We start from the raw sequence: 24,523 nt of genomic DNA, 5'->3' as shown, positions 1-24,523 counted from the left end.
ATACCTGAATATAAGAGAATGTCACCATCCAGGGGCTCACGGATTATTTTATTCATTTTCAAATCAAGTCACCCCCCTACGTTTCAAATGAGCACCGTCTAGATTTTAATGACCAACGTGGTGGAAACCTGGAGCTGAAAGGACATTAATCTGGATATTGCCAATTTAGCAGGAAGCCTGGTGGGAGAAAATCAGCAGGATTTTGGTCCTCTGTCTTCGCCTACACAGTCTCCTTCTGTCCATATCCAGCTCATTTTAGATGCCCTCATCAATTAATGACGACAGCTTATTATCATTTCATCGGGAGGGTTAAAAGATCCGTAGCAGATGGAAAAATGCTACCTGTGAAAATGATAAAGCGGAGCCATAATCAGACTTGTAGATTATAGTGTGGTGAGAACTTTTGCTCTGACCCCGCTTCGCTGACTGAGAAACATGATTTTTTAAAGTTAATAACTAACATTATATGTGAAAAATATTACATGTGGTCTGTAAGAAAAAGTTACTAGATATATATTTTTTGCTCTAAAACTTTAACAGTGAAAGCTTCTCCTTGAAGAAGCATCAATTAAGACTTACAGTACTGTACACCTACAGTTTTCTCTCAGCCACACTCATAACTTGGTTTTATTTTGTATTCATCTTTTGATGCTTTTTTTAATCATATACGTTAATTTACTGGATAGAATACTAGTCATATTCTGTTTGTTATGTGTGTTTTTTGCTTTGTTTTGAAGCACTTTAGTCAACATTCATGGTATTTTAATGTGTTATTATTAGGACATTTTTACATTTGTAATTAAAAATATAGTTCCTTAAATTTCAATTAAGATGTTTAGATATTTAAAATTTCATTTTCATAGCAAAGCAGAACATTATTTTAATAATCATTGCACTAAAAGTGGGTGTTTGTGGACACATGAGTCTTGGCTGTTTGACTAAGTTTAGGCTTTTTAGTGAAGGCAGCTTAAAGACGACTCTCATATATAGATTGCAGGGGGGATTTTAGGATTTTCATTTTAGGGGGCTCAGCTCCTTATAAGGTAAAAAAATAAATAATTAAGAGTTTTGTTGCAAAACAAGATATATCCTATCCATTTTGAGAAATGTTGGTTATTTGACATTATTATTTAAGACATCAACAGTCAAGTTCATTGACGATTTCTATACATTAAACTATTACTTGAGCTCAGTGAAAGCCAGGAAAACAATATTTTCAAATCCAGGATATTTTTTATTTAACTTTATGTCTATAAATTGTTTATAAATAAGTAAAAAACCAAGCCAAAATGCAACATATTATTATAACATTGTCAAACATCTTAAATTGGTTAAAAAAAAAAACAAACAAAAAAAACAATACATCATAAATTTATGGAATAGTATATACAGAGATTGATCAATAACAACAAGATTCTGAGTTAGATTTGACCAGAACGTGCATAATATAACCTAACACACACACACACACACACACACACACACACCCACACACACACCCACACACACACACACACACACACACACACACACACACACACACACACACACACACACACATATATATATATATATATATATATAATTTATAAGTAGTTACTTAATAGTAATTCACTTAAAAATGTTGGTTTAATATGGGTCGTATACTAGTATTCCACTGTATTACATAGACAGGCGTAGCCATTTGTTCTCATTAAGCCTGATAGGCTTAACCCACCTGTTTACTGTAGTAAAAACCACTTTCTATATTTAAGTGAAATTGTGTTTCCATATATTAAATTAATAAACAGCCACTTTTCTAATTAAATGACATACATATAAATATTTCTAGATGTACAGGCTAATTCCCATATTTCACGATCTGAATGATAATAATAAATAAGAAGTTTTGGACAACACTTGGTGCTTCTGTCACTGAGTTTAATCCTTTCTGTGCAAGACTGTATGGCATAGTTAATGCCACACAAACTGTAAAGTGTTTGATATTGGTAGTTAATTTTTAAATAAAAATAGCAAAATGTTCGTTAAGAGTTACATTTTTCGTCGGAGGAAACAGCTGTGCTGATGAGGTGAACTCCAAAAAAAACGACTGCTTCTCCGTGAGATACAGGTGATACAAGGTTATCTATATCAAAGAACTGAAAAAGAGCAGATATTATAACAATTTACACACATCTCGTTCTCTTGCTGTCCACGGCTGTGGTTTTCTGATCAAATGAAAAACAAAAGATGGGGAGGAGCCGAATTCTGCCGCCGTTTTCATATTAAATTTAAAGGGGACTGTTTATTAATTTAGTGTACAGTTTATGAATTAATCGGAAAGTTTTAAGGGGGCTGAGCAGAAATATAGGGCTACAGCCCCCCTAAAATAGACCTAGCAACATCCATGCACATGATTGCTTATGTGTGATTTTCAACAGAGTGTAAGAATCCTAATGGTTCTGTGGGTTTTGTCAATCCAAACTGATCTTTATTTTGTATTTTCTATTGGATTCAAGTCAGGTGATTGGCTGGGCCATTCTACAGCTTGCTTTTCTTTCTCTAAAAGCATATAAGAGTTTCATTAACTGTGAGTTGGATCATTGTCTTACCGAAATGTCCACCGCTTTCATCTTCATTATCCTGCTAATGTAGATGATGGAATGAAGCAGCTAATATTTATTTACACGGACAAAGAGCAGAGGGTTGCTGAATAACTTCAGCTGCTGTCCGGGCTTTCACTGCCTTCTTACACTTCCCTTTCTTCATGTGTTATATTTTTTTCTGTGTCCTTTCATTTTATTACACATAACTTAACTTGTAAACTCATAAGATTTGTTTTATTTCTGTGGTTGCTATCAACATCTAGCGAAATATGTTTTCTAAGGAAAATGGTGATGTGTGGAGTACTTATTTCCCCCACTGTTTCCAAATTTTCAAGCTAAGTACTGTTTAAAGCATATTTCATGAATTATTAATATGCTAAAGCACATTATACTGTAAAAAAAACATAGATATTTGAAAGAGAACACTGATAAAAATTAGAGAACAATTGCAGATAAGAGAGCGCATAATAAGAAAAATGTCAAGGGTAAAAAAAAAATATAGGTTTGATGATAAACATTATGTTCATCATTAAACTGCGGAAAGGCTAAACCCAAAAACGTGCAGAAGTCAGTGTGGATGGTTTGGACAGCAGGAATTAGGGCTTTTTTTAAAGCTAGATAACAGTTCAGTTCATGTTTCAGTCAAACAATCCTTTAGATTGTTCATTTGGAGACACATTTTGTGCTCTTGTTCGGTACACACAAAGAACATCACAAATGGAGCTTTCGCTTCAGAGTTTAAATCAATCAAGTGTGAACACTCTTCAAATATAAACCGGTTCTTAGTTCCTAGTCCAATAAACATCTTTACACAACTTACAAACTCTTAAAAAATATGTTCATGGAACATTTCCTGGAACATAATAAAAAAGAAATGTTCCAGTACATTTAGCAGCGAAATAACAAGTGTGTCTGCTTGGTGCAGGCCTTGCTCACAATCTGCTGTCTCTGGCTGCTCTTCAGTGCTAAATCAGCTAAATCATCTCAATTGGCACGCTATGCTGTTGGCACCGTTTTCTGAAAAAAAAAAACAGTTATGTCAAAAGTAATTACTTCTCTTTGTCCTTTGCGACAGCCGCACGTCTGCAACAAATAATAAACACACCTTGCTGCACACCGCCGAACACATCAGAAAGGAAATGTCACTCCTTCCAGATCCCTTATGTCTTGATACTAATATCACACTATCGTCTCCCAGATAAAATGACTGATGCGCCATCTGCGAGCTCACAAAATGAGGCTGAATCTGACAAGCTATCCGTCACACGACTTCAGGCTGACCGTGGCAAACATGCACCCGTAATCCACTTTTATGAGAGCCTCTCGATGCGCTGCTAACCGTTTTCATGTGTCGCAGGATTTCACAGGGTAATTAAATCTCTAACTAGTGGCAACTTCAGGCGAAGAGCGCCACTGTCACAAGGGGGTGGTTTGCTGGATGTGTTTGAGTTGGTGAAATATGCGATTTCACAGAGAAATCGGCTCACAGATGTCTCATTAACTTTGTGTCATTTGCACCCACTTTTCTACGTCATTATGGAAATTCGCAAAATACAGGGGGAAAAAAAAAGTTTGCTGTAGAAAGTTCTGTGTGATTTGCAGGGCTCGTTAGCAGTTCCGGCACATGCTTTTATGTAACCACCTAAATAAATAATAAAAAAAAACTAAATAAATAAAAAAGCTATTGACCACACAAGGTATTTTTCATACAGCAAACAACTGTACAGCATTTGAACAAGGAAAGCTGCCCCTGGTGTACAATATGTGCAAAAACACAAGCGCAGTAATGATCTGGCGTGTGTGTTTTATTCATGCACTTTAAGCTTCGTACTGCGGATGATTTGCATCCAAATCTGCCATCAGGGATCAATAAAATCTGTCCGTCTGTCTGGCTGTCTATCTATCATGTGCTTTTGCAGACTCCAGCTATACCATAATGTGCCACTGCTGTGTGTTTTGTAAACAGGAAGAGCTCCTGCTGACCAAATAAGATTATTCAGAGGACACGTTGTTGTTGGGTTGTTTTTTTTTTTTTTTTTTTGCTTACAGCTCAAACTGTGAACATAATCAGCCAGCTTCCTCTTCCCCCTCTTCACAATCACTCTCAAACACATCAAGGTCAAGTGGCTGAAGACACTGTCATTACAGCACTGATAAAAAAGAGAGATCCAGTCCACGAGTGTTATTTAAAAAGAAAAAAAGATTGAGAGAGCATTAATGCAAGCTGTATTTATGCATTATGGATATAAATGTGGTCTTTAAAACTGGCAGATGATAAAATTTTATATTACACTTTGAAATAAAAAGGTTCCAAATAAGTTTTTGCAGCAATGAGATTGAAGATTTATTTGGAATTCTCTAAAGAGTTCTTAAAGGAACTATTTTTATCTTAAAATTTAAATGAAATATTTTATCAATCATTATTCACAATAAAGAAACCCTTTTGATGTAAATAAATGTTAAAGCTTTAACGAATATGGCCGATCAGACACATAATTATTTTGCTTTAATTCAACAAATGCATCAGAAAACCCAGCATTAGCTTCTCCCATCCAGAAAAGATCGGATGGTCCATCACAATCTCACGGCAATTCGTAACTTTTTCATTTAGTGGCTAATTCGTACGAATTTGTACGATCTAATTCGTACATTTTAGTACGATTTGCTCATCCCCCAATGACGGTTGGGTTTAGGGGTGGGGTTAGGTGCCACGCCTCCTTTTTAAAATCGTACAATTTCTTACGACTGAACTCGTACGAATTCGTACGAATTAGCCACTAAACTGCCAAAACGTAAAATACTTACGTTTTCTTGTGAGATCAGGCTGGATGGTCAGTTGCAATCCGATCCCAAGGTATTTACGACATGAAGGAATGCTCAGAACTGGACTTACAGAGAACTTCTATTAGCTCCTTGCTTAAGACTGATGTTTTTAAATGTAAGCTTTTATTCTCTCCTTATGTGTAATCAGGTGTTTTGCAACAAGTTTCTTACTCCTGTTTTAAAATTAAGGCTTTAATACTTCTGCAATCAATGTTTAACTCTACCACAGCTAAACAAGCTCATAGATCATAGATAGTTCATGTTTGATGTCCCTGCATAGCTGATTTGGTGTATCGAACAATTGTTTACATTTCATGTTAAAACGTGCAACATCTTAACATTTTTAGAAACTAGAACCTTTCTGCATCAGTTTACAACCAGAATGCTTATGCAAATAACCAAGCTTTGAAACCAAAAGTTTACTTCTGATTGGTCAACTTCACTCTGGAGGGTGGGTAAAAAAACATTCTTATAAAGCCACCGCCCAGACAAAAGAGAGACTAAAAGGCTCAGGCCAGAGAATACTTGAACCCTGAACTAAAACCCTCCAGTTTTTGATTGAAGCGTTCACACCTCGCGCATATGCAGTATAGAAGGATCATTTTATTGTTCCTGGGGGCCCCCGGTTTAAAAAAAAAAAATGACGTTAAAATCTTAACAGCTATGGACAGATTTTACAACATATAATAGAAAATGGCATTGGTCTGGGCCCCCTAAATCCCTTGCTTTCCTCACTTATCGATTAAGTTCGCCTTCGTACTTTGTAAAAATTAAAATGTACAATAATGTTTAAAATGGTATTAAATGTTAATGCTGACTTTTTTGACACACTATTAACTTTGCCAGGGACACTGCAGCTCATTCATCTTTTTTGTGGGGTAGATAGATCCATAATAATCTAATTTCTCCACTCTGAAACACAACCAAATTTCTGCTACTGATACTTGGGTAATTAAATTAATATCATAAATTTGCACTTAGTCAACTAATGGCTTAAATGAGCAACTATTAATCAACTACAATAAATCTTTAATTGGGGGCAACCCTAATAATTACCAATTAGCCATTTAAACAGTATGCCATATATTATAAAGGGGAAAAAATATAGTCTTCACCACCACATTTCTTTTCTTAAATGAAGAAAACAATCCACTTTAATTGAGCAATATCTGCATTAAAAAAGGGGTCACATCTGCCAACAGATGCCCACAAAAATAAAGAAGCAATATAAACAGCACATGTTAAGTTAAGCGTAATTTGCAGTAAATTACCTTATCTATGGTTAGCCCTCTTTGAAATTGTCGGCTACAATATTCTGCTGTTGAGTTGTGTGCTATTGGTGTCAATCTTAAAACTAACTCTGCATATCCAAGCGGCCAATTAGTGTGTGAAGCAGGCAGACAGGCATGCACACGGAGAATCCTCTGTGTGTGTGTGTGTGTGTGTGTCTGTGTGAGTGTGTGTGGAGGAGCAAGAGCAAAGAAAAGAAAGTCAATGAATTCAAACGACACTTGCAGAGAGCAAGTATCTTCTTTTGGGCTCCTGGTAGTGGACGCTATAGCAAACATCTCAGATAAAGCGGAGAAGAAGCCTTGCAGAAAATCAATAATTCATAGGTGACGATCAGATTTCTGCTCTGCCCGTCGTCAAGGTGAGAGAGCAATGCCGAGCTTCGTTCTGTGCCAGCTTTCTGCAGCGGCCTGGAAAACGACAGCAGGCCTGTCAGTGAGAAATGCCTGCTATCGACGCCTGCCTGCGTAATGATGTGCTCGTGCAAACGTGCCTGTGCGTCCCGCTCGGTATTGCTGACTGACAGGATACCTCTCTCGCTGTGACACTAAGAGCTTCACTGGCTGAAGTTTCTGACCAGAACCTCGCCGAGATCCAGTCACAAATATTTCAGGAGGATCCAGACCAGCAGGCCATTACTGGGACCTCAGCCTCTGTCTGTCAAAGTGTTTCCGTTTGACTTTGCGTCTCTGAGAGTGGACTTTCTCACCACCAGGATTAAGGAATAAAGGCATCCACCTAACTTAAAGCGATAGTTCACCTAAATCATTTACTAACCCTTTACTTGTTCCAAACCTTTTTGTGCTTGTTCCTCTGTTAAACACCAAAGAAGATTGTAGTATTGTTCGTTGTTGTGTGGGAAGAAGAAGACAGGGTCGGCGATATCAGGTAAGCAATATATTTTATTTTGCTTTTCCACAGCACTAGCAAACTGTGTGCGTGGGTGTGTGTGTGTGTGTGCTCTCTCCTCTCCCGACTGCTCCTCCCGTTCTCCTTAAGAAGGGAGTCTCTCCGGCCCAATCACTAGAAAGACAGGTGTTATTTATCATTTCTGATTGACCCGCTGATTAGCCGCCGGGCTCCTAGCATGCTCTCCCCCCTGATTGGGTGTTCGATCACACTTACCTCTCCACATACCCCCACCGCCCGCCTCAGGCCGGGGAGCCGTCCGGCCTGCAGCCCTCCCCCCCCCCGCCCTCGAGAGGAAGTCGGCTACAGCCATTTGTACGCCCGGCCTGTGGATCACCTTGAACTTAAAAGGTTGTAAAGCTAGATACCAACGGGTGATCCGCGCATTGGTATCCTTCATGCGGTGAAGCCACTGGAGAGGAGCGTGATCTGAACAGAGGACGAATTCCCTACCCAGGAGGTAATAGCGGAGAGTGAGAACGGCCCACCTGATCGCCAGGCACTCCTTTTCTATGGTGCTGTACTTAGCCTCACTCTTGCTGAGTTTGCGGCTAATGTACAGCACCGGCCGTTCCACTCCCGCCACCTCCTGCGAGAGAACCGCCCCCAGTCCCCGATCGGATGCGTCCGTCTGTAAAACAAAGGGGAGAGCAAAGTCAGGAGCGTGCAATAGCGGCCCCCCACAAAGTATAGATTTTACCTTTGAGAAGGCCTGTTGGCACTGCTCCGACCATTGGACGGTATCCGGTCCCTCCTTTTTAGTGAGATCAGTCAATGAGCTGACAAGGGCCGAATAATTAGGGACAAAACGCCTATAATATCCTGCCAGCCCCAAAAACTGTCTCACCTCCTTTTTGGTCTTAGGTCTCGGACAGGTTGCAATGGCTGCAGTCTTATCAATTTGGGGCTGCACCTGCCCGTGACCTAAGTGGAAGCCCAGATACCTTACCTCCACTCGCCCAATTGCGCACTTCCGTGGGTTGGCCGTGAGCCCGGCCCGTCTCAGCGCCGACAATACCGCCCTCAAATGTTGCATATGCCGCTGCCAGTCATTACTGTAAATGATGATATCATCTAGATAAGCAGCGGCATATGCTGTGTGAGGGCCGAGTATTTTGTCCATCAGGCGCTGAAACGTCGCCGGTGCCCCGAACAGCCCGAACGGAAGCGTCACAAATTGGTGCAATCCAAACGGCGTAGTGAAGGCTGTTTTTTCGCGGGATATTGGAGATAAGGGGATCTGCCAATAGCCCTTCGTTAAATCCAATGTCGAGTAATATCGAGCAGCACCTAACCGGTCGAGCAACTCGTCAATACGCGGCATTGGATAAGCGTCAAATTTTGACACAGCATTCACCTTGCGATAATCCACACAGAACCGGACCGAGCCGTCCGTCTTAGGCACCAAGACAATCGGGCTGGCCCAGTCGCTGTGGGATTCTTCCACTACTCCCATTTTCAACATATTACTCAATTCTTCCTGAATCACTTTTTTCTTGTGTTCAGGTAGGCGATACGGCCGGGTCCTAACGACCACGCCCGGTTCGGTCTCGATATGGTGCTGAATCAGGTTAGTACGACCGGGCAGGGACGAAAACACGTCAGAGTATTCACGTTGGAGGTGCCGGATGTCGAGGAGCTGGCTCGCTGAGAGATGATCGCCCCCGGTGACCAGAGCGCTCGGCCGTTCACGGCCGGAGCTCTCCGGCCCCAGGTCATCCTCGTTAGTAACAAGCGTAGCCAGCGCCACGTCCTCCGGCTCCCTCCACTGCTTAAGCAGATTAATATGATAAATCTGACGCGAGTCAGCCCTGTCCGAACGAACCACCTCGTAATCGAGATCACTGACTCGTCGTGTGACCACAAACGGCCCTTGCCACTTGGCGAGTAATTTAGAGCTGGAAGTGGGTAGCAGTACAAGTACTTTATCTCCCTGTGAAAATTTACGGAGTTTAGTGCCCTTATCATATCGCCGGCGTTGGTCATCCTGAGCCTTAAGCAAATTCTCTGTAGAGAGCCGCCCCAGTGTGTGGAGTTTTGCTCTAAGGTCCAGGATATATTGAATTTCATTTTTACTTTTAGAAGGCTCGTCCTCCCAAGCCTCTCTAACAACATCCAAAACCCCTCTGGGCTGTCTGCCGTAGAGAAGCTCGAAGGGGGAAAACCCCGTGGAGGCTTGGGGAACCTCCCGCACAGCGAATAATAAGGGCTCCAACCACTTATCCCAATTTTTCGCGTCCTCGTGAACGAATTTACGGATCATTGATTTAAGCGTGCGATTAAATCTTTCCACCAGCCCGTCTGTTTGTGGGTGATAGACGCTGGTGCGAATAGATTTAATGCCCAATAATCCGTAAAGCTCGCGCATCGTGCGTGACATGAACGCGGTGCCTTGATCAGTGAGAATCTCCTTGGGGATTCCCACACGGGAGATGAGGCGAAACAGCGCCTCCGCAACGCTCTTTGCTGAGATATTACGGAGCGCGACTGCTTCCGGGTAGCGGGTTGCATAATCCACCAGAACTAATGCAAACCGATGCCCGCGTGCGGATCGCTCTAATGGCCCGATGAGATCCATACCAATTCTCTCGAAGGGGATCTCCATAATTGGTAAAGGGCGCAACGGCGCTTTTGGGGTGGCCGGCGGATTTACCAGCTGACATTCACTGCACGCAGCGCACCATCTGCTGACGTCACCGTGAATGCCCGGCCAAAAGAATCGGGTCATGAGGCGATTTAGTGTGGCCGCCTGACCTAAATGTCCGGCCATAGGATTAGAATGAGCCGCCTGAAAAAGCATTTCCCGGCGGCTCTTTGGTACTAATAACTGGGTTGTATCTTCTTTTGTCTGAGCGTCTTGGGTCACTCGATACACCCTATCATTAATAACCGCAAAATACGGATAGGAGAGGGGTCTATCAGGCTGGAGGATTTTCCCATCAATAACCTGCACTCTTTCGAGTGCATGTTTTAGCGTGTCATCACGCGACTGCTCCAGGGGAAAGTCTTTACACCGGGAAATTCCCAGCCCTTCCCCTGAGTCAGCGCGTGACGTCACCGCCTGGGATTCCCCCAGCTGAGCGACACGTCCCCTATCCGGCGATTTCTTCTTCCAAGAAGCACCCGCACATAAGACTCCCAATAATCTATTAAATCCAGGCCAATTAGTTCCCAGAATTAGCGGGTGTTTGAGGTGCGAGTTAACTGCTACCTCTACTCTATGTTTTTTCCCCCGAAATTGAATGTCTATTGCCGTCAGCGGGTAGTGAATTACATCCCCGTGCACACACCTTACCCTTACCGTGCGGCTCATATCCAATGCCGGGTCTTGAAGCAGGCTTTGGTGGATGGAAGTCTGGTTACACCCCGAATCCACCAAAGCTTGATATGTACCCCCTTTTATACTCACTGGTACCCGGTATAGCCCGTTGCGACCGGGGGCGACGATTGGCGTGGCGGGGACGCGAATCAGCGCACTCGCCTCCTTCACGGAGCAGATTTTTGGTGCGCTATCCTCGTGCCCGCGACGCAAATGCATCGGCCCAGACCTTCCCACTATACCCCCGGGGCCAGCAGGAGCAACCGATTGAACCGGAGAGAATCCTGGCAGTGTCTGGGCAACCGCCAGGGGTCGTTGCTCCACCCCTCTGCCCGAATGAGGCCCCGCCCCTCTTGGGACGTTTGGCAGATCCGCCATTGCGCACCGCCGTCTGGGTGCAGGTGTGGGCGGTCTCCGCAGTCTGGGCCTGGGAACAGGAAGAGAGCGAGAGAGAGGGGGAGAAGAGAGAGAGGTTATTTCGCCAACCCTGGACCTCGCCACCAGGTGATCCTCCGCCAGTCGGATGGCCGTCTCCAGATCATCAGGCCGGTGGCACTGGACCCACTCCGATGTTCGGGAGGGGAGGCGGGTGATGAATTGCTCCAGCACCATGGCATCCACCAGTTGGGCGGTGGTTCGGCCATCCTGTATCAGCCATCTGCGGCAGGCGTCACGGAGCTGCTGGGCGAACACAAAGGGCCGGCCGCCTTCAGCCAAAACCAGCGATCGGAAGAGCTGACGTTGCTCCTCCGGGTTGCGGCCGGCCCGCTGGAGAATAGCTCGCTTCAGATGAGCGTATTCCAGGAGATTCTGGGCCGGTAGCTGCTGTGCGGCGATCTGGGCTTCGCCCGAGAGCAGCGGGATGACTCGTACCGGCCACTCAGCCCGCGGCCAGCCACACGCCTCAGCCATCTTTTCAAAAAGATCCAGGAACACTTCCGGATCATCCTCCGGCACCATTTTCTGTAAGGTGATGGGAGGGTGGGCGGCAGATGTCGGAGCGGGCCGGATCCCCTGGGACAGCAGACTCCGGATTTGCTCGCGGTCCTCCCGCTGGGCCTCCATGAGGACTTGGAAATGTTGTTCCTGGATGTTCTTCAGTTCCACCAGCGTCTCATGTTGTTGTTGGTGGAGGACCGAGAGGGCCTGGATAGCTTCCGCAAATGGCATTCTTGACGGAGTGGTCATTCTGGCAGTGAGGCTCTTCTCCTTCCCCGGATTTCGGCACCACTGTAGTATTGTTCGTTGTTGTGTGGGAAGAAGAAGACAGGGTCGGCGATATCAGGTAAGCAATATATTTTATTTTGCTTTTCCACAGCACTAGCAAACTGTGTGCGTGGGTGTGTGTGTGTGTGTGCTCTCTCCTCTCCCGACTGCTCCTCCCGTTCTCCTTAAGAAAGGAGTCTCTCCGGCCCAATCACTAGAAAGACAGGTGTTATTTATCATTTCTGATTGACCCGCTGATTAGCCGCCGGGCTCCTAGCATGCTCTCCCCCCTGATTGGGTGTTCGATCACGCTTACCTCTCCACAAAGATGTTTTGAAGAATGCTGAAAACCTGTAAACATTGACTTAAATAGTTCTTGTTTTTCCTACTATGGAAGTCATTGGTTACATGTTTTCAGCATTCTTCAAACTATATTCTTTAGTGTTTAACAGAAGAAAGTAACCCGTGAAGGCTTTTATCCACTTGAGGGACCATAAATTGTGAGGGAAATTTGAACTGTCCTTTTAAATGAAAAGAGTTAAACAGTTAAGTTTGACCGTTTTTTAACCCACTGAGCCGATTTCCGAGTCTGGAAAGAGCACTTTTAACTTAGCTTGGCATAAATCATTGATTTGGATTAGACCATTAGCATCTCGCTTAAAAAGTAAAAAATAAAAAAGAGTTTCAGTAGTTTTACTTTTTAAAGCTTGACTCTTCTGTATAGTTAGAATGCGTACAAGCATAATATTCAAGGAACTTTTGTTCCTTAATACTTTTGTACCATAGCTACAGCAGGTGCAATATTATTTATTATTGAGCATCTGAAAATAGTCCTAAGCACCAAATACCATTGTGCATGCTACAGGAAAACATAGTAAAAATGGTTAACTCAGGGAAATTGCTAAATGAGCATATTTTCAACAAAAAAGAGAAGTGTTCCATAAATTATATATTTAATATACAGTATATGAGTAACTGTATCCAAATAGTTATGTTTTAAATTATTTAAAATGTGTGCATTAGTGAAGACTTTTAAATTTTAATGTCACTGAATTTACTTAGACATTAATGTAAACTGTAATTGCCAAATAACATAAGCAGCAATTAGTGATTCTCCAATGATTACATTCTGCAAAATTGTCCTGAGATACAGTTTTTCTCAATCGGTCACATACCCTTTGCAGAATACATTCAATGTTTACAGTACAACACATATACTCCTCAAGACAAAATAATAAGTGAATTTTTAAAAATGACCTTTTTCAAAAGATTACAATATTTATTTATTGTCTTTATCTTTCGCTGCCAGTCCACTTTCTAACTGGATTTCATTGAAAATTGGACCTGTATTCACAAAACACCACTAAGAGTTCTCCTAAATAGTAGTAAATGTTTTTAGCTATAGGTTTTCTCTTTAAAAAAAAAAAACCTAAAGCTAATGATAAACACTTTTATCAATTAATAGAGGTAAGTCTTAAGCTGATGACCTACTGTACATGATTATGCACACAGTAAAATATTAATTGAGAATATATTTTTAAAGATTTTAAAATGCAGACTAAAAGACAAATTTCATTGGAAAGAAAGTATGTTCTTTGCTTTGAACGTTCAATTAGTTATTCATTCATTTGCTTTTTGACTTAGTCCCTTTATAAATCTGGGGTCACCACAGCGGACTGAACCGCCAACTTATCAAGCATGCAGTGGATGCCCTTCCAGCAGCAACCCATCACTGGAAAACGTATATTCTCACAAATACATACTGGAGCACCCAGAGGAAACCAAACATGGGGAGAACATGCAAACTCCACACAGACCAGCGACCTTCTTGTTTTTTTAGGCGATCGTGCTACCCAGTGCACCACTGTGACGCCCTTCTTTCAATCTTATAGACATTAAATAAAGATGCTCTTCCAATGATATAAGTTAACTTAGAAACTTGTGTATAATACTTCGGAATTCTTGTGTATTTTAAAATAAATAAAGAGATGTAAAACGTTCTCCTCACTAAATGGCAAAACCACAGGAATTATGGTGACAACTTGCTAATAGCTCATTGTTTTCAAATGTTTTTGAAATGTTTTCTTTCCAAGGCAGATTGCTGGCAACATATTTGATGTGGCAGCAGATATTTTGTGGTTTGTGTTTTAGAATTCCTCTTTGCTACTGCTAATGTTTCACTGATGTAGGAGCTATGCTTTGTGAAATACGTTTTAGAGAAAAAAAACATAAGAATCCTAAATGACTGCTCTTTATTTCTTTACAATTATATCCCACATTGGCTACAATATTTTTAGATTCTAGATGTTTAGAATATGGCCACTGATGTTCAACAAATTCAGTGTTTTATAGAAATCATTTTCTTTTAAATAATCAGTAATTTACATAACATTTATCTTACCACTAAAGAGTTTCAGCTAAGACTTTTCTCTTAAAATCTATTCAAAAAGAGAAAAAAGATAATAAAGAGTAAAAGTGATATCAGCATACTTAAATATGCATGCATAAACTGGCTTATGGGGATCTTTGTCACAGATATTCTCTATTGCATAATATTGCAGAGCCCAATATTATGTTGTCACATTCAAATAACGATTTTGGAAATTATAGGCAACACACGTCAATAATAATACAAATATATGTTCAACTAATTGTTAGCCTCAGCGTGTGCGTCTAGTAAACCATTAACAGATATGCATATAAACAGCCTTTTAATTAGCAGAGTAATCAAGGCTGATAGTAAGACATGCAAACATAAAAGAAAAACCAAACTGGCTCTAATATGCTTTTGTCTCAAGATCATGACCATTGCTAGGCCAATTTTAGAGGAGCTTTAATGCCTAAAAACTAGCAATTAGCTTCATGAACTAATCTGTGATTGCCTCAGTCCGATTTAAACATTTATATAAAAACAGTGACAGACTTCGGCTCGTACCTGTATTTCAGCTCATTCTTCATTTAATCTACAGGCTGCAGCAGTGCAGAGTGAGAAACAAGGTGTGTGTTTTTATCGATAGATTGTTATTTTTTGTGGGATAGATACATTTTACAAAATGTGATCGGTTTTCCATCTACTGTAAACACTTCATCACACCACAGCTTCCATCACAGTTTCATCACAGTAAAAATTTTTTATTATTATCATCTATCTATGAGATAGAAAAGTTTCAAAAGTTTTATTTTTTATTAAACAAAAACAAAAAATATACATCTTTAAGAATACAAAGATATTTGTAATTGAATGTAAAAATGCAAACCGTAAAAATGTATGATTGTCTAGTAAACAGGGATGTGTGTGTGTGTGTGTGTGTGTGTGTGTGTGTGTGTGTGTGTGTGTGTGTGTGTGTGTGTGTGTGTGTGTGTGTGAGAGAGAGAGAGAGAGAAAATCTGTGGAATAAATCTGTGCCATAAATATTTTGCGTAAATAAATTTCATGCATCTGTAACTATAAAATGGTAAAGGAAAATGAAATGTACTCATCATTTTACGAGGATAGAATTTCAAAATCTGCAATTAGAACAGACACAGATACATTTACTTTGTCTTTTTGTATACGGGCTTATACATTTACAGTGTGTGCCCTTTACAAGAAATACAGTTTCTCTACAAACATGATGACCTGATTACACAAGACAATCTCACGGCAATTCGTTACTTTTTGATTTAGTGGCTAATTCGTATGATTTCGTACGATCTAATTCGTACAATTTAGTACGATTTGCTCATCCCCCAATGACGGTTGTGTTTAGGGGTGGGGTTAGGTGCCATGCCTTCTTTTTAAAATCGTATAATTTCGTATGACTGAACTCGTACTAATTCGTACGAATTAGCCACTAAACTGGCAAAACGTAAAATAGATCAGGCTGGATTACAAGTACAAATTAGTCAAAATGATGTCACCACTGTCACAGGCATTAATAAACAAGCGATTGCAATTACTTACAATTGGGGTAAATAACTTTTTGTAAGGGTGGTTAATTCCACTGTGGTGACCTCGGATTGATGAAGGGACTAAGCCGAAAAGAAAATGAATGAATAAATGAATTTTTGTAAGCATTTTTTTGGGCTCTACGAATTTTAAACCTGCATTCTAATGGTAACATTTCAAAAAGCTGAATTAAGGGAGATGTGTATTATCTTTAAAAATCACAATTGCTGGTTTTTCCATAAAAAATTCAAATAAAATGTGCAGTCAATGTTGTTTGTGACCAGCTATCTTATTTGCCTGATTGATCATTTGGGGTAATATCTTCTTCTGTACTAGTGTTACCAAAGCATGAAATAATACTTTATTTGAGAACACTCTCTATTCATGATCTATATGCCGTGTTTAATTAAGTTGTCCCTAAAAAAACATTACGAACTTTGTTGTTTCAATTCATTTTAAAGAGCCTCTATTATGGGTTTTTGAAAATGACCTTCCATGCAGTGTGTGACACAGCTCTAAGTGACATGAAATATCCAGCTATGGCTTAAATCTGAAAGTGTGCCGTGTTTAAAACTATTGATTTATAGTCGACTCATAGTGGTTTGAATGAATCGACATGGTAACGAGTCTTTAGCCATGTCAGCGTGACGTTGATAGGGAACTTAAGCCCCGCCCATTTGTTGCGCAGGCAGAACCGGGAAAGTTGAAACCCCAAACCCCGCCCACAAACACAGTAGAAAGAAAAAGAGGATGACAAACACTGTAGCAGATCCCGGTTGAATCATGTCGCGAAGACACTGTGCTCTGAAGTGTGAGGGAAAGTTAAGCTTATTTTCTCTACCCAAAGATGAGGCAGTGAAGAGTCAGTGGTTGAAGTTTATTTTTGCAAAAATACCTCAGCATTATAGCCCCAGCCTAGTGCTGTGTTCCTGTCATTTTCCTGACGGGTGCTTCAGCAATCGACACGCTTACAACGGAAGATTTGTCGGCTATTTGTTAAAGAAAGGATCAAAGACTATTGCTGTATGAGACTTTTTCAGAGCTTGACAGGACATTTACAGAACACAGTTCATGAATCAGTTTCTTCCTCCATTTCACAAGTGTAAGTAATTAAAATGCAATTAAAATGGTTGCCTCCTTGTTTTCTCTAGTTTGCAAATGATGTATTTAATTGTGTTTTGTTACCTGTAACTGCTCCACTGTATCTGGTAAACTCTTTATGGTACGTTCTTTAAATGTGTTTGTGAGCTCGCGATTAACTGCCGTTTATCATTGCTATGGCCACTGTCAGCTGTTCCCACATGCGTGCGCCAGTCAAGTTTCAAAATAGTTCAGCTTTTGCCATTGTGTGGATTAATACTGAATGTGTGGTGTCATTTTCACTTATGGTTAAGAATAGAGCACTAAGCTGCTGTTAAACTGCATTGCTTTAATGCACTCCTGCTTTGGGCTAAATCATACATTCTGCACTCTGACTACTATAAGATTGTTGAAAAGCCGTGGTGGCCATTTCTCTCTGTCTCACACTGAACGCAGTCAACCAATCACAACAGACTGGGTCAATGGACCAATCAGAGCAGATTAGCATCGTGCTAAGAAGGGGTTTTGGAACAAATGAATCGCTAAAACAATCATATGGGAGTCGCTGGGATAATTAGCTAAAATAAATGCATATTATGAGACAATGAAAGTGTTTTTGACCTTGCATGCATCTGTATTTTGAACTTTCTGGTGTCATAGCACACGTGCTGCTGATGATGTGACAATAAAAGTGATTTGATTTTATTAGATCAGTTTGTTGTTGAAGCCAAAATATTACCCTTTTAATGCATAACAGAGGCTCTTTGAATAAGTTTAAATAAGCACCAAAAGTTTTTATTTTTTATTTTTTTTTTGAGTGTGGTTTATGATTTGGTATTTTGCTAACTATACTCTACTCCTAACATTTCACAGATTCAGGAGATTTTTTGTGCTAAAACATATAGTGAAATACTCTATTAATTTAAATAATTGTATTTTTAAGCACTCTTTCCTTAATTGGCAAGTCATGAGCTACTTTTAGCCTTAAGTTGTTTCGCAAATACGGGCCCAGATCTTTGATGCGATGTGACAGCCAGCACGAATCCCCTCAGAGACCCTGAGGAGAACTGGACTCAATCTTGCATCAACGGTTCTTCAAATGCAAGCAACGGACCACAGCCGGATGGCAGAGCGGCAACGACAATCCACCCAGAGCAGGCCACGACCAACCGGGTGTAACGAACAGAACTGCTGGCTCTCTTGGCCTATGGCTGGCGAGTGACAGGGAGCTCAGGTATAAGATCTGGAAAGCAGTCATCAATCACTTCAAAGCAGAGGCTGCTGCTACTCCTCCGCACTGCGCTGAACTTTAAACACACAACAACAAGGAGACAGGCTTTCAATCAATCATAATGACACGCTCCTCCATGGCCCTGTTCAACCAGCAAACCTACTCACAGTCAACTACACATCGCTCTTCATTTAGTGCTTAACGCCCAAGCCCTCTCCTAAAGCATTAATGCATCTCCCCCTCTCCCAGACGCCGACAACAATCAAACTTCTGATAAAGAGTGTTTCGGAGAAAGTCGAAGAGAGCAAAATAAGACTGCATTTGCATGCTGGAAAGCAAACTTCAGTGCTTTTCAAGAGGTTCTGCTGTATGTAATTTGGCTGCCAACTCTAAATGCAAGACTGCTGCATGCTGTGACAATCTCAGCCAATCAGAGCTGCTATACACCTGGAATTAAGAAGCATTTTTGGCCATCGCAAGTGGATGATGGCGAATAAGGGTATAAATGTGGTCTAAAACATTTAGCTTGGCTACTTTCAACAACTCCCAGACTGGCTTGAAAATGCATTTAATTTTTGCGTGCATAATGTACACAGCCACAAAGTAAGTATAAAACAGCTACTTTTACTTGAACTATTGTTTTCATTGTATTTCACGTTACATAACATGTATTTACAGTGCATTTTTCTAAGAAAGTAGTGGATTATATACAAGGCTTATTGTTAACTTTTTTGATCACCAGCCACTTTGGCTAGTAGATTTCCAACATTACTAGCCACTCGCTATTTTCAATAGCTACAATTTAATTGTTGGGAAAATATACTTTTTATATGCATAACTTTAACTTTGACATGCTACAATTACTTGATTTGGATTGTGTGTTATGTCCACATACATTTTATTTTATTTGTGTATTTTGTATGAGCTTGCTCAATGTACATGAGCAAATGGGTTGTGGTTTCATAGTGTCGCACTGCAATAAGTTTTTATTTTAATTTTTTTATTTCACATGACTTTTCAGGGCTCAAAATTAAGAATTTATCATTAATTATTGAATTTATCTTTGACCACACCAAAAATAAATTATTATTTCCTAGGCATTAATTTTAAATGATGTGTCAAAACAAGCAAAATATACATATACTTTTTAATAAACTAAAATTTTCTTTAAAAATAAATTTACATTTTAAAAATAATTATTGTCATGTATCTAAAACAATACATAGTCTGTGTCCTGGCTAAAGGTCTCATCTCACCAGTTAACTAAATGGGGAGTTAATCTCCTATTAAAGCAATCTTATTGTACAAAATTTAATTAAACCATGTTAACAAAAATAACTGTATGCTAAAGAAAGCAGGTAAAAAAAAACATACTGTGTACTGTATGATAATGAAAGGATGATCACGCAGATTGTTAACATTAGGCCAATTAATAATCTGTTCATAGTATGGTGAAAGTGAAAGCAGTAACCGCTGCTGCTTACAAAAATACATCTTTTTAAAAATCTGGAGCTCTTGAAAGCAGCAGGACTGTGGGTGCTCGAGCAACCAGTCTTATGTTAAGTTTTCTGTTAAGTCTATTTCAAAGAGAACCGATCCCACCAGTTTTGTTTCCAGGCACGGTGGTCTAGCGAAAAGAAACAGGAGTGCGCACGCTTTTTAAACAGTCCGAATGAGAGGATGATGAATTGCATTTTGCTCACGTGAAAACAGTTATCAGTCCTGCTGCTTCTCAATTCTAAGATCACATTTGCATGCATACTGGGCTATTCTTATTGTCGAACCCTGTTTTATGAAAACTACAATCTAAAAATATTTCCAACCAGCCAAAGTGGCTAGTGGGAGCTGCTGTCTTACCCACCACAGCTGAAATCTACCCGCATGGGCGGGTGTTAACGTCAAGCCCTGGTTATATACTATAATTAGATTTGTTAAAGATATAGCAAAACTGAAATTTCTGTCATATACTCACCCTTTACTTGTTACAGGTATGAGTTTACAGGTATGAGGTATGAGTATGAGGTATGAACACAAAAAAAGATACTTTTTAAAATTTAGAAAAATTTTCTTCTATAGTAGTGGTATAACAATGCATGTATTCATTCCAAACCTGTACGGTATGACAGTATGGAGGTGACGGTTTATTTCTTGTGCTTACAAACAGTCAATCCAGATGTGGTCACTGGAGTTAAGCAGGAAAGACGAAAGCAGTGCAGCAACTGAGCAGCCATTCACAAGAATCGCATTATGGACCGGATTCTTCTGATTGGTCCACTGCTGCATAACTGACATTAATAAAAACCAATCATGTGCAAGGAGCTGTTGTATTGTACACAGATTAACCATGACCCCAAAATCGATGTACATACTGAACCTTGACCATAGTTAACCGTTACACACCTATTCTAGTATATGTTTATCCTACTATGGAGCTCAATGATTATCAGTTTGTAACTTTTTAAAGTTTTACATGCAAATTTCGAGAGGAGCCATGATATGATTGATCGCGGCTGGCTTCCCATTCGTAATCAGCACTAATCCAATCATATTGATTCAAGCTTATAATAAATATACCGTTTTCGGCCTTCTACCTTATCTTCGTTTTAGAAAAATCCCCCCTTCCACCTCATCTCCTCCTTTTCCTACCTTTACCAGTGGGAGCTCTCAAGACCTACCTGATTTCGGACCCCCTTATGGGTCATTTCTACTGAGTGGTACAGTGCGGTTCGGTACAATTTTATGACCGTTTCCGCTGTCAAAATGTACCTAAAAGCGAACCGTACTGTACTACTTTTGTGGTACCCTTTGCAAAGTGTACCTACAGTAGCACAACAAAAGGGTACCAAAAGGTGGAGCAAGATACGCAACTGAATGCTATTGATTTACAGAGATACGTCAATCGTTTGTGCAAAACCCAGGAGAATGAAAACAAAGGAACCGCCATTTTTAAATACACAGCCGAGACATTACACCGTAATAAAACATAAATATAACAACGAGCCATGGTCGACCTGAGCTCAAACAAACTTTGTCGTTGTCTTGATGAACAGCCACAAAGCCAAGAAGAAGAGCAAAATCTACCCTGTGCCCTGTAGTTTTTTTACAAGGCCGTCTAAAGAGCGAGCGATTTTGCTTTCTTGTGTTTGTTTGCCACACGTCTATATTTGAAATAACAAACTTCTTGAGCGGATAATAATAATGTGCATGTGATTATTGAAGTGCTTTAACATCTGATCCTTTCAGAAAGGAACAAACGCGAGAATGACACGTGAGAAAACAAAGGAGAAGACGAAAAAACAAAAGAGCAAATGATTCTTTGAGAAATGATTCTTAGCAACCTAACATGAACAAACTGCCATGTTTAGCTATTATCATCACCTTTTGGACTATTATGAACTCGGAATGACGGAATTTCTAACAGAGCTTACATGTGCTGGTGAAGAATAAAGACACAAATAAGAGGTTTGAACTGACTGGGCTGTATGTTGCATGTTGTTTTTGAACCCAAATAAGAACTAAATTTATGTTGTGTGTAGTTTTTTCTGTAACTGGTAACATATTGGAGACTGTAAGAGTCTGTATGTGTTTATATATGTTGCATTTATTTAATAATCTATTTTTTAGATTTTTCTGTAGTTATAATCAAATCATGGTCCAAGAAAGGTTAGTAATAAACATTTATCCACAAGTATTCAAGTGTATGAAGCATCTGTTCGTGATAAGTGCTTCAGATACGATATGTGAATGACCCATACAGCTGTACTTTAACATTCCCTCGAGCGAGAATGACGTTGACTAAAACTTTCTGTTATACACCCCTCCCACCAAAAGAGTACGGTTAGAACCCTTTTAACAGTGGAAACGCAAGCCTGATAAAGGTGACTCGTACCAACCCATACCATACCATACTGTACCACTCAGTGGAAACGGGCCAATATATGCTCATTGACCAGGCGGGAGCCCTGGGCTCAGTTATCTCCGAGCTCAGGGTTCTCTCCCAGGACAGCATGCCAAACTTGTTAATAGTGTCAAGCATATCTAGGTGTGAACTTTTGAAATTCAAAATATATTAATTTGTGTTCAATAAAAAAAACAATCTCATAAAGGTTTGGAATCACTTTAATTTGGTTACTATCCTTTAAAGTTCAGGTTCAGGAAAAAGATTCAAAAACAGTACCTGGTAACTAGCTTATGTAGTGAAAATAAAAAGCACAAAACATGTACATGCAAACAGATAGATTTGTCTACAGTGGAAATGACACATTTCTGCAACATCTCTTAGGTCTGCCTTACATGTCAAGATCTGCAGGGCTGTCTACTGTAAACAGGTGAAAGCAACAGCACTCTCTCTATAGCCTATGTATTTTCTTTTGTATGAAAGGAATAAATAAAGGTTCCAATGAAAAATACATTATTTTAGGGCACAAATTAAGAGGAAAGATCAATCAATCAATCAATCAATCAATCAATCAATCAATCAATCAAATGTATAGAGCTTTTAGCAGTCACCTACAGTACTCATAGTATGACGGTTTTAAATATGAAGATATGTTTCTAGTGCACTATTTTTAGGTTAAACTGTTATTTTGCACACACCTGAGATTACAATACAACAATGACATTACCATAGCAGTTGAAATAAATACAATCACTTATTTAAAATGTACTACTTATTGCATGAAGAGAGCAAAAATATTGTGAAGTTTGCCCTTTTAAACCTAAACATTTCCACTAAATGCATAAAGCTAGCTCTGTCAAAACATTAACAACAACTCTGAAATTAGAGCTTGCAGTATATCTGTCAATCACATCTGCACTGTAAAACCCAAAAAGTTAAGGTAACTCAAACCATTTGAGGAAACCTAATACAAAAAAAAAACACACATTTAAGTTCATAAACTAATCCTAATGAGTACTGTGAACTTAATCCATTAAAGAAAACAAAGCAATTTGAGCTCAGTAAAACCCAATAAACGAAGAGAACTCAAATCAACTGAATACTGTGAAACTCAATAAGGCAACTCAAACCATTTGAGGAAACTGATTGCTACAAACCATTTGAGTTTAAAAAATGTATCTATATAAGAACTGTGAACTTACCTCATTTAAGTTGAAGTAATGATGTATTTAATTAACTCATTTCCTTCAACACTGAGTTCAAAACTCTTTCCAAATGAGTAGAATTAACTTTCAGTCAATGTTGAGTTAACTACACTCATTTTATTTGATAAAGTAGACTTTTGCGTTTGACATTTTGGATGAAAGTAATAATGTAGGCTATTCTTGTCTAATTTCAATCTAAAACTCTGTAAAGTTAAAAGTTGGACCAATCATGTAACTGCAAAAATTCTATTAAAAAAGTGAAATTCTTTTTGAAAGCTTCAAAAGCTTCAAAAAAGCTCAAGTGAAAACCTAAAATATACATGAATAATACATTAAAAGCATTCATGAGGCATAGGTTGTTAATAAATGGCCTTTTGTCCAGTGAGATTTTTTTTGTAACTGTTATCATATCTTGTTAAACATGCTTAAAGCCTGAAAACACACACACACATACACTCACACAAACTACAAAACAAAGCATGAATGGCAGCAAATTACTGAGACAAAGAAGAAGAAAAATAACTGTGTGAATTCCAATGCAGTTTTTGTTTGTTATATAATGAAATAATAAAAGAATCAACAACCCCATTCTTTGCAATGAAAGCTTCTAAATCCCGTTTTTTGAAGCGCTGCACTAAAAAGCACAAACCTAATAATGACTCACGGCCTGAACTGCACCATTTTAACACGCAAATAGATTTTCACAAGACTGTAAAAGGCACATTTACTTCATACGGCGTCTCTCAGCTGTTGAGTTTAAATGTGAATGCAAAACAGCACGAGTGATGAGGAATAAAAACAACATTTTGCTCAAAGACCAACTAAAATTAGATAGAAAGAAAACACGTCAACTTGGTTAAAAAGCCTTTCGAGGGGCTTAGCGAGACTGAATCGAAAGCTGAGGCTTAATTACGCCTGCCGAAGCAGTTGTTTCTGTCTCCTGCTGCCTTTTACCTGTGATCCCTGTGATTTCTGAGAGCATTCCGCCAATCATATGAAACAGCATTAGAAAAGAAGTCATAACAAGTACAAAGAGAAATAAACAAGAG

The 24,523-nt window shown here is 39.7% G+C and overlaps 2 protein-coding genes across 7 annotated transcripts in view; both read right to left on the bottom strand.

The window, feature by feature from the left end:
• The window catches only part of tenm2b (teneurin transmembrane protein 2b), a 599,580-nt gene that overhangs the window by 329,044 nt on the left and 246,013 nt on the right, over positions 1 to 24,523 (bottom strand). The window lies entirely within an intron of this gene.
• Positions 7,583 to 12,468, bottom strand: LOC147838898 (uncharacterized). Its single transcript, XM_087301544.1, has 2 exons — positions 11,017 to 12,468; positions 7,583 to 8,238 (listed from the first exon to the last, which is right to left on the bottom strand). Exons 1-2 carry the CDS (start codon positions 12,112 to 12,114, stop codon positions 7,744 to 7,746), a joined length of 1,593 nt encoding a protein of 530 aa, XP_087157670.1. The 5' UTR covers positions 12,115 to 12,468; the 3' UTR covers positions 7,583 to 7,743.

Source organism: Danio rerio, chromosome 21, assembly GCF_052040795.2.
Source record: "Danio rerio strain M-AB ecotype USA chromosome 21, GRCz13ab, whole genome shotgun sequence".
NCBI classification, from domain to species: Eukaryota; Metazoa; Chordata; class Actinopteri; order Cypriniformes; family Danionidae; genus Danio; species Danio rerio.
The sequence above is the reverse complement of the archived record's forward strand: the minus strand, read 5'-3'. Positions and strand labels throughout refer to the sequence as shown.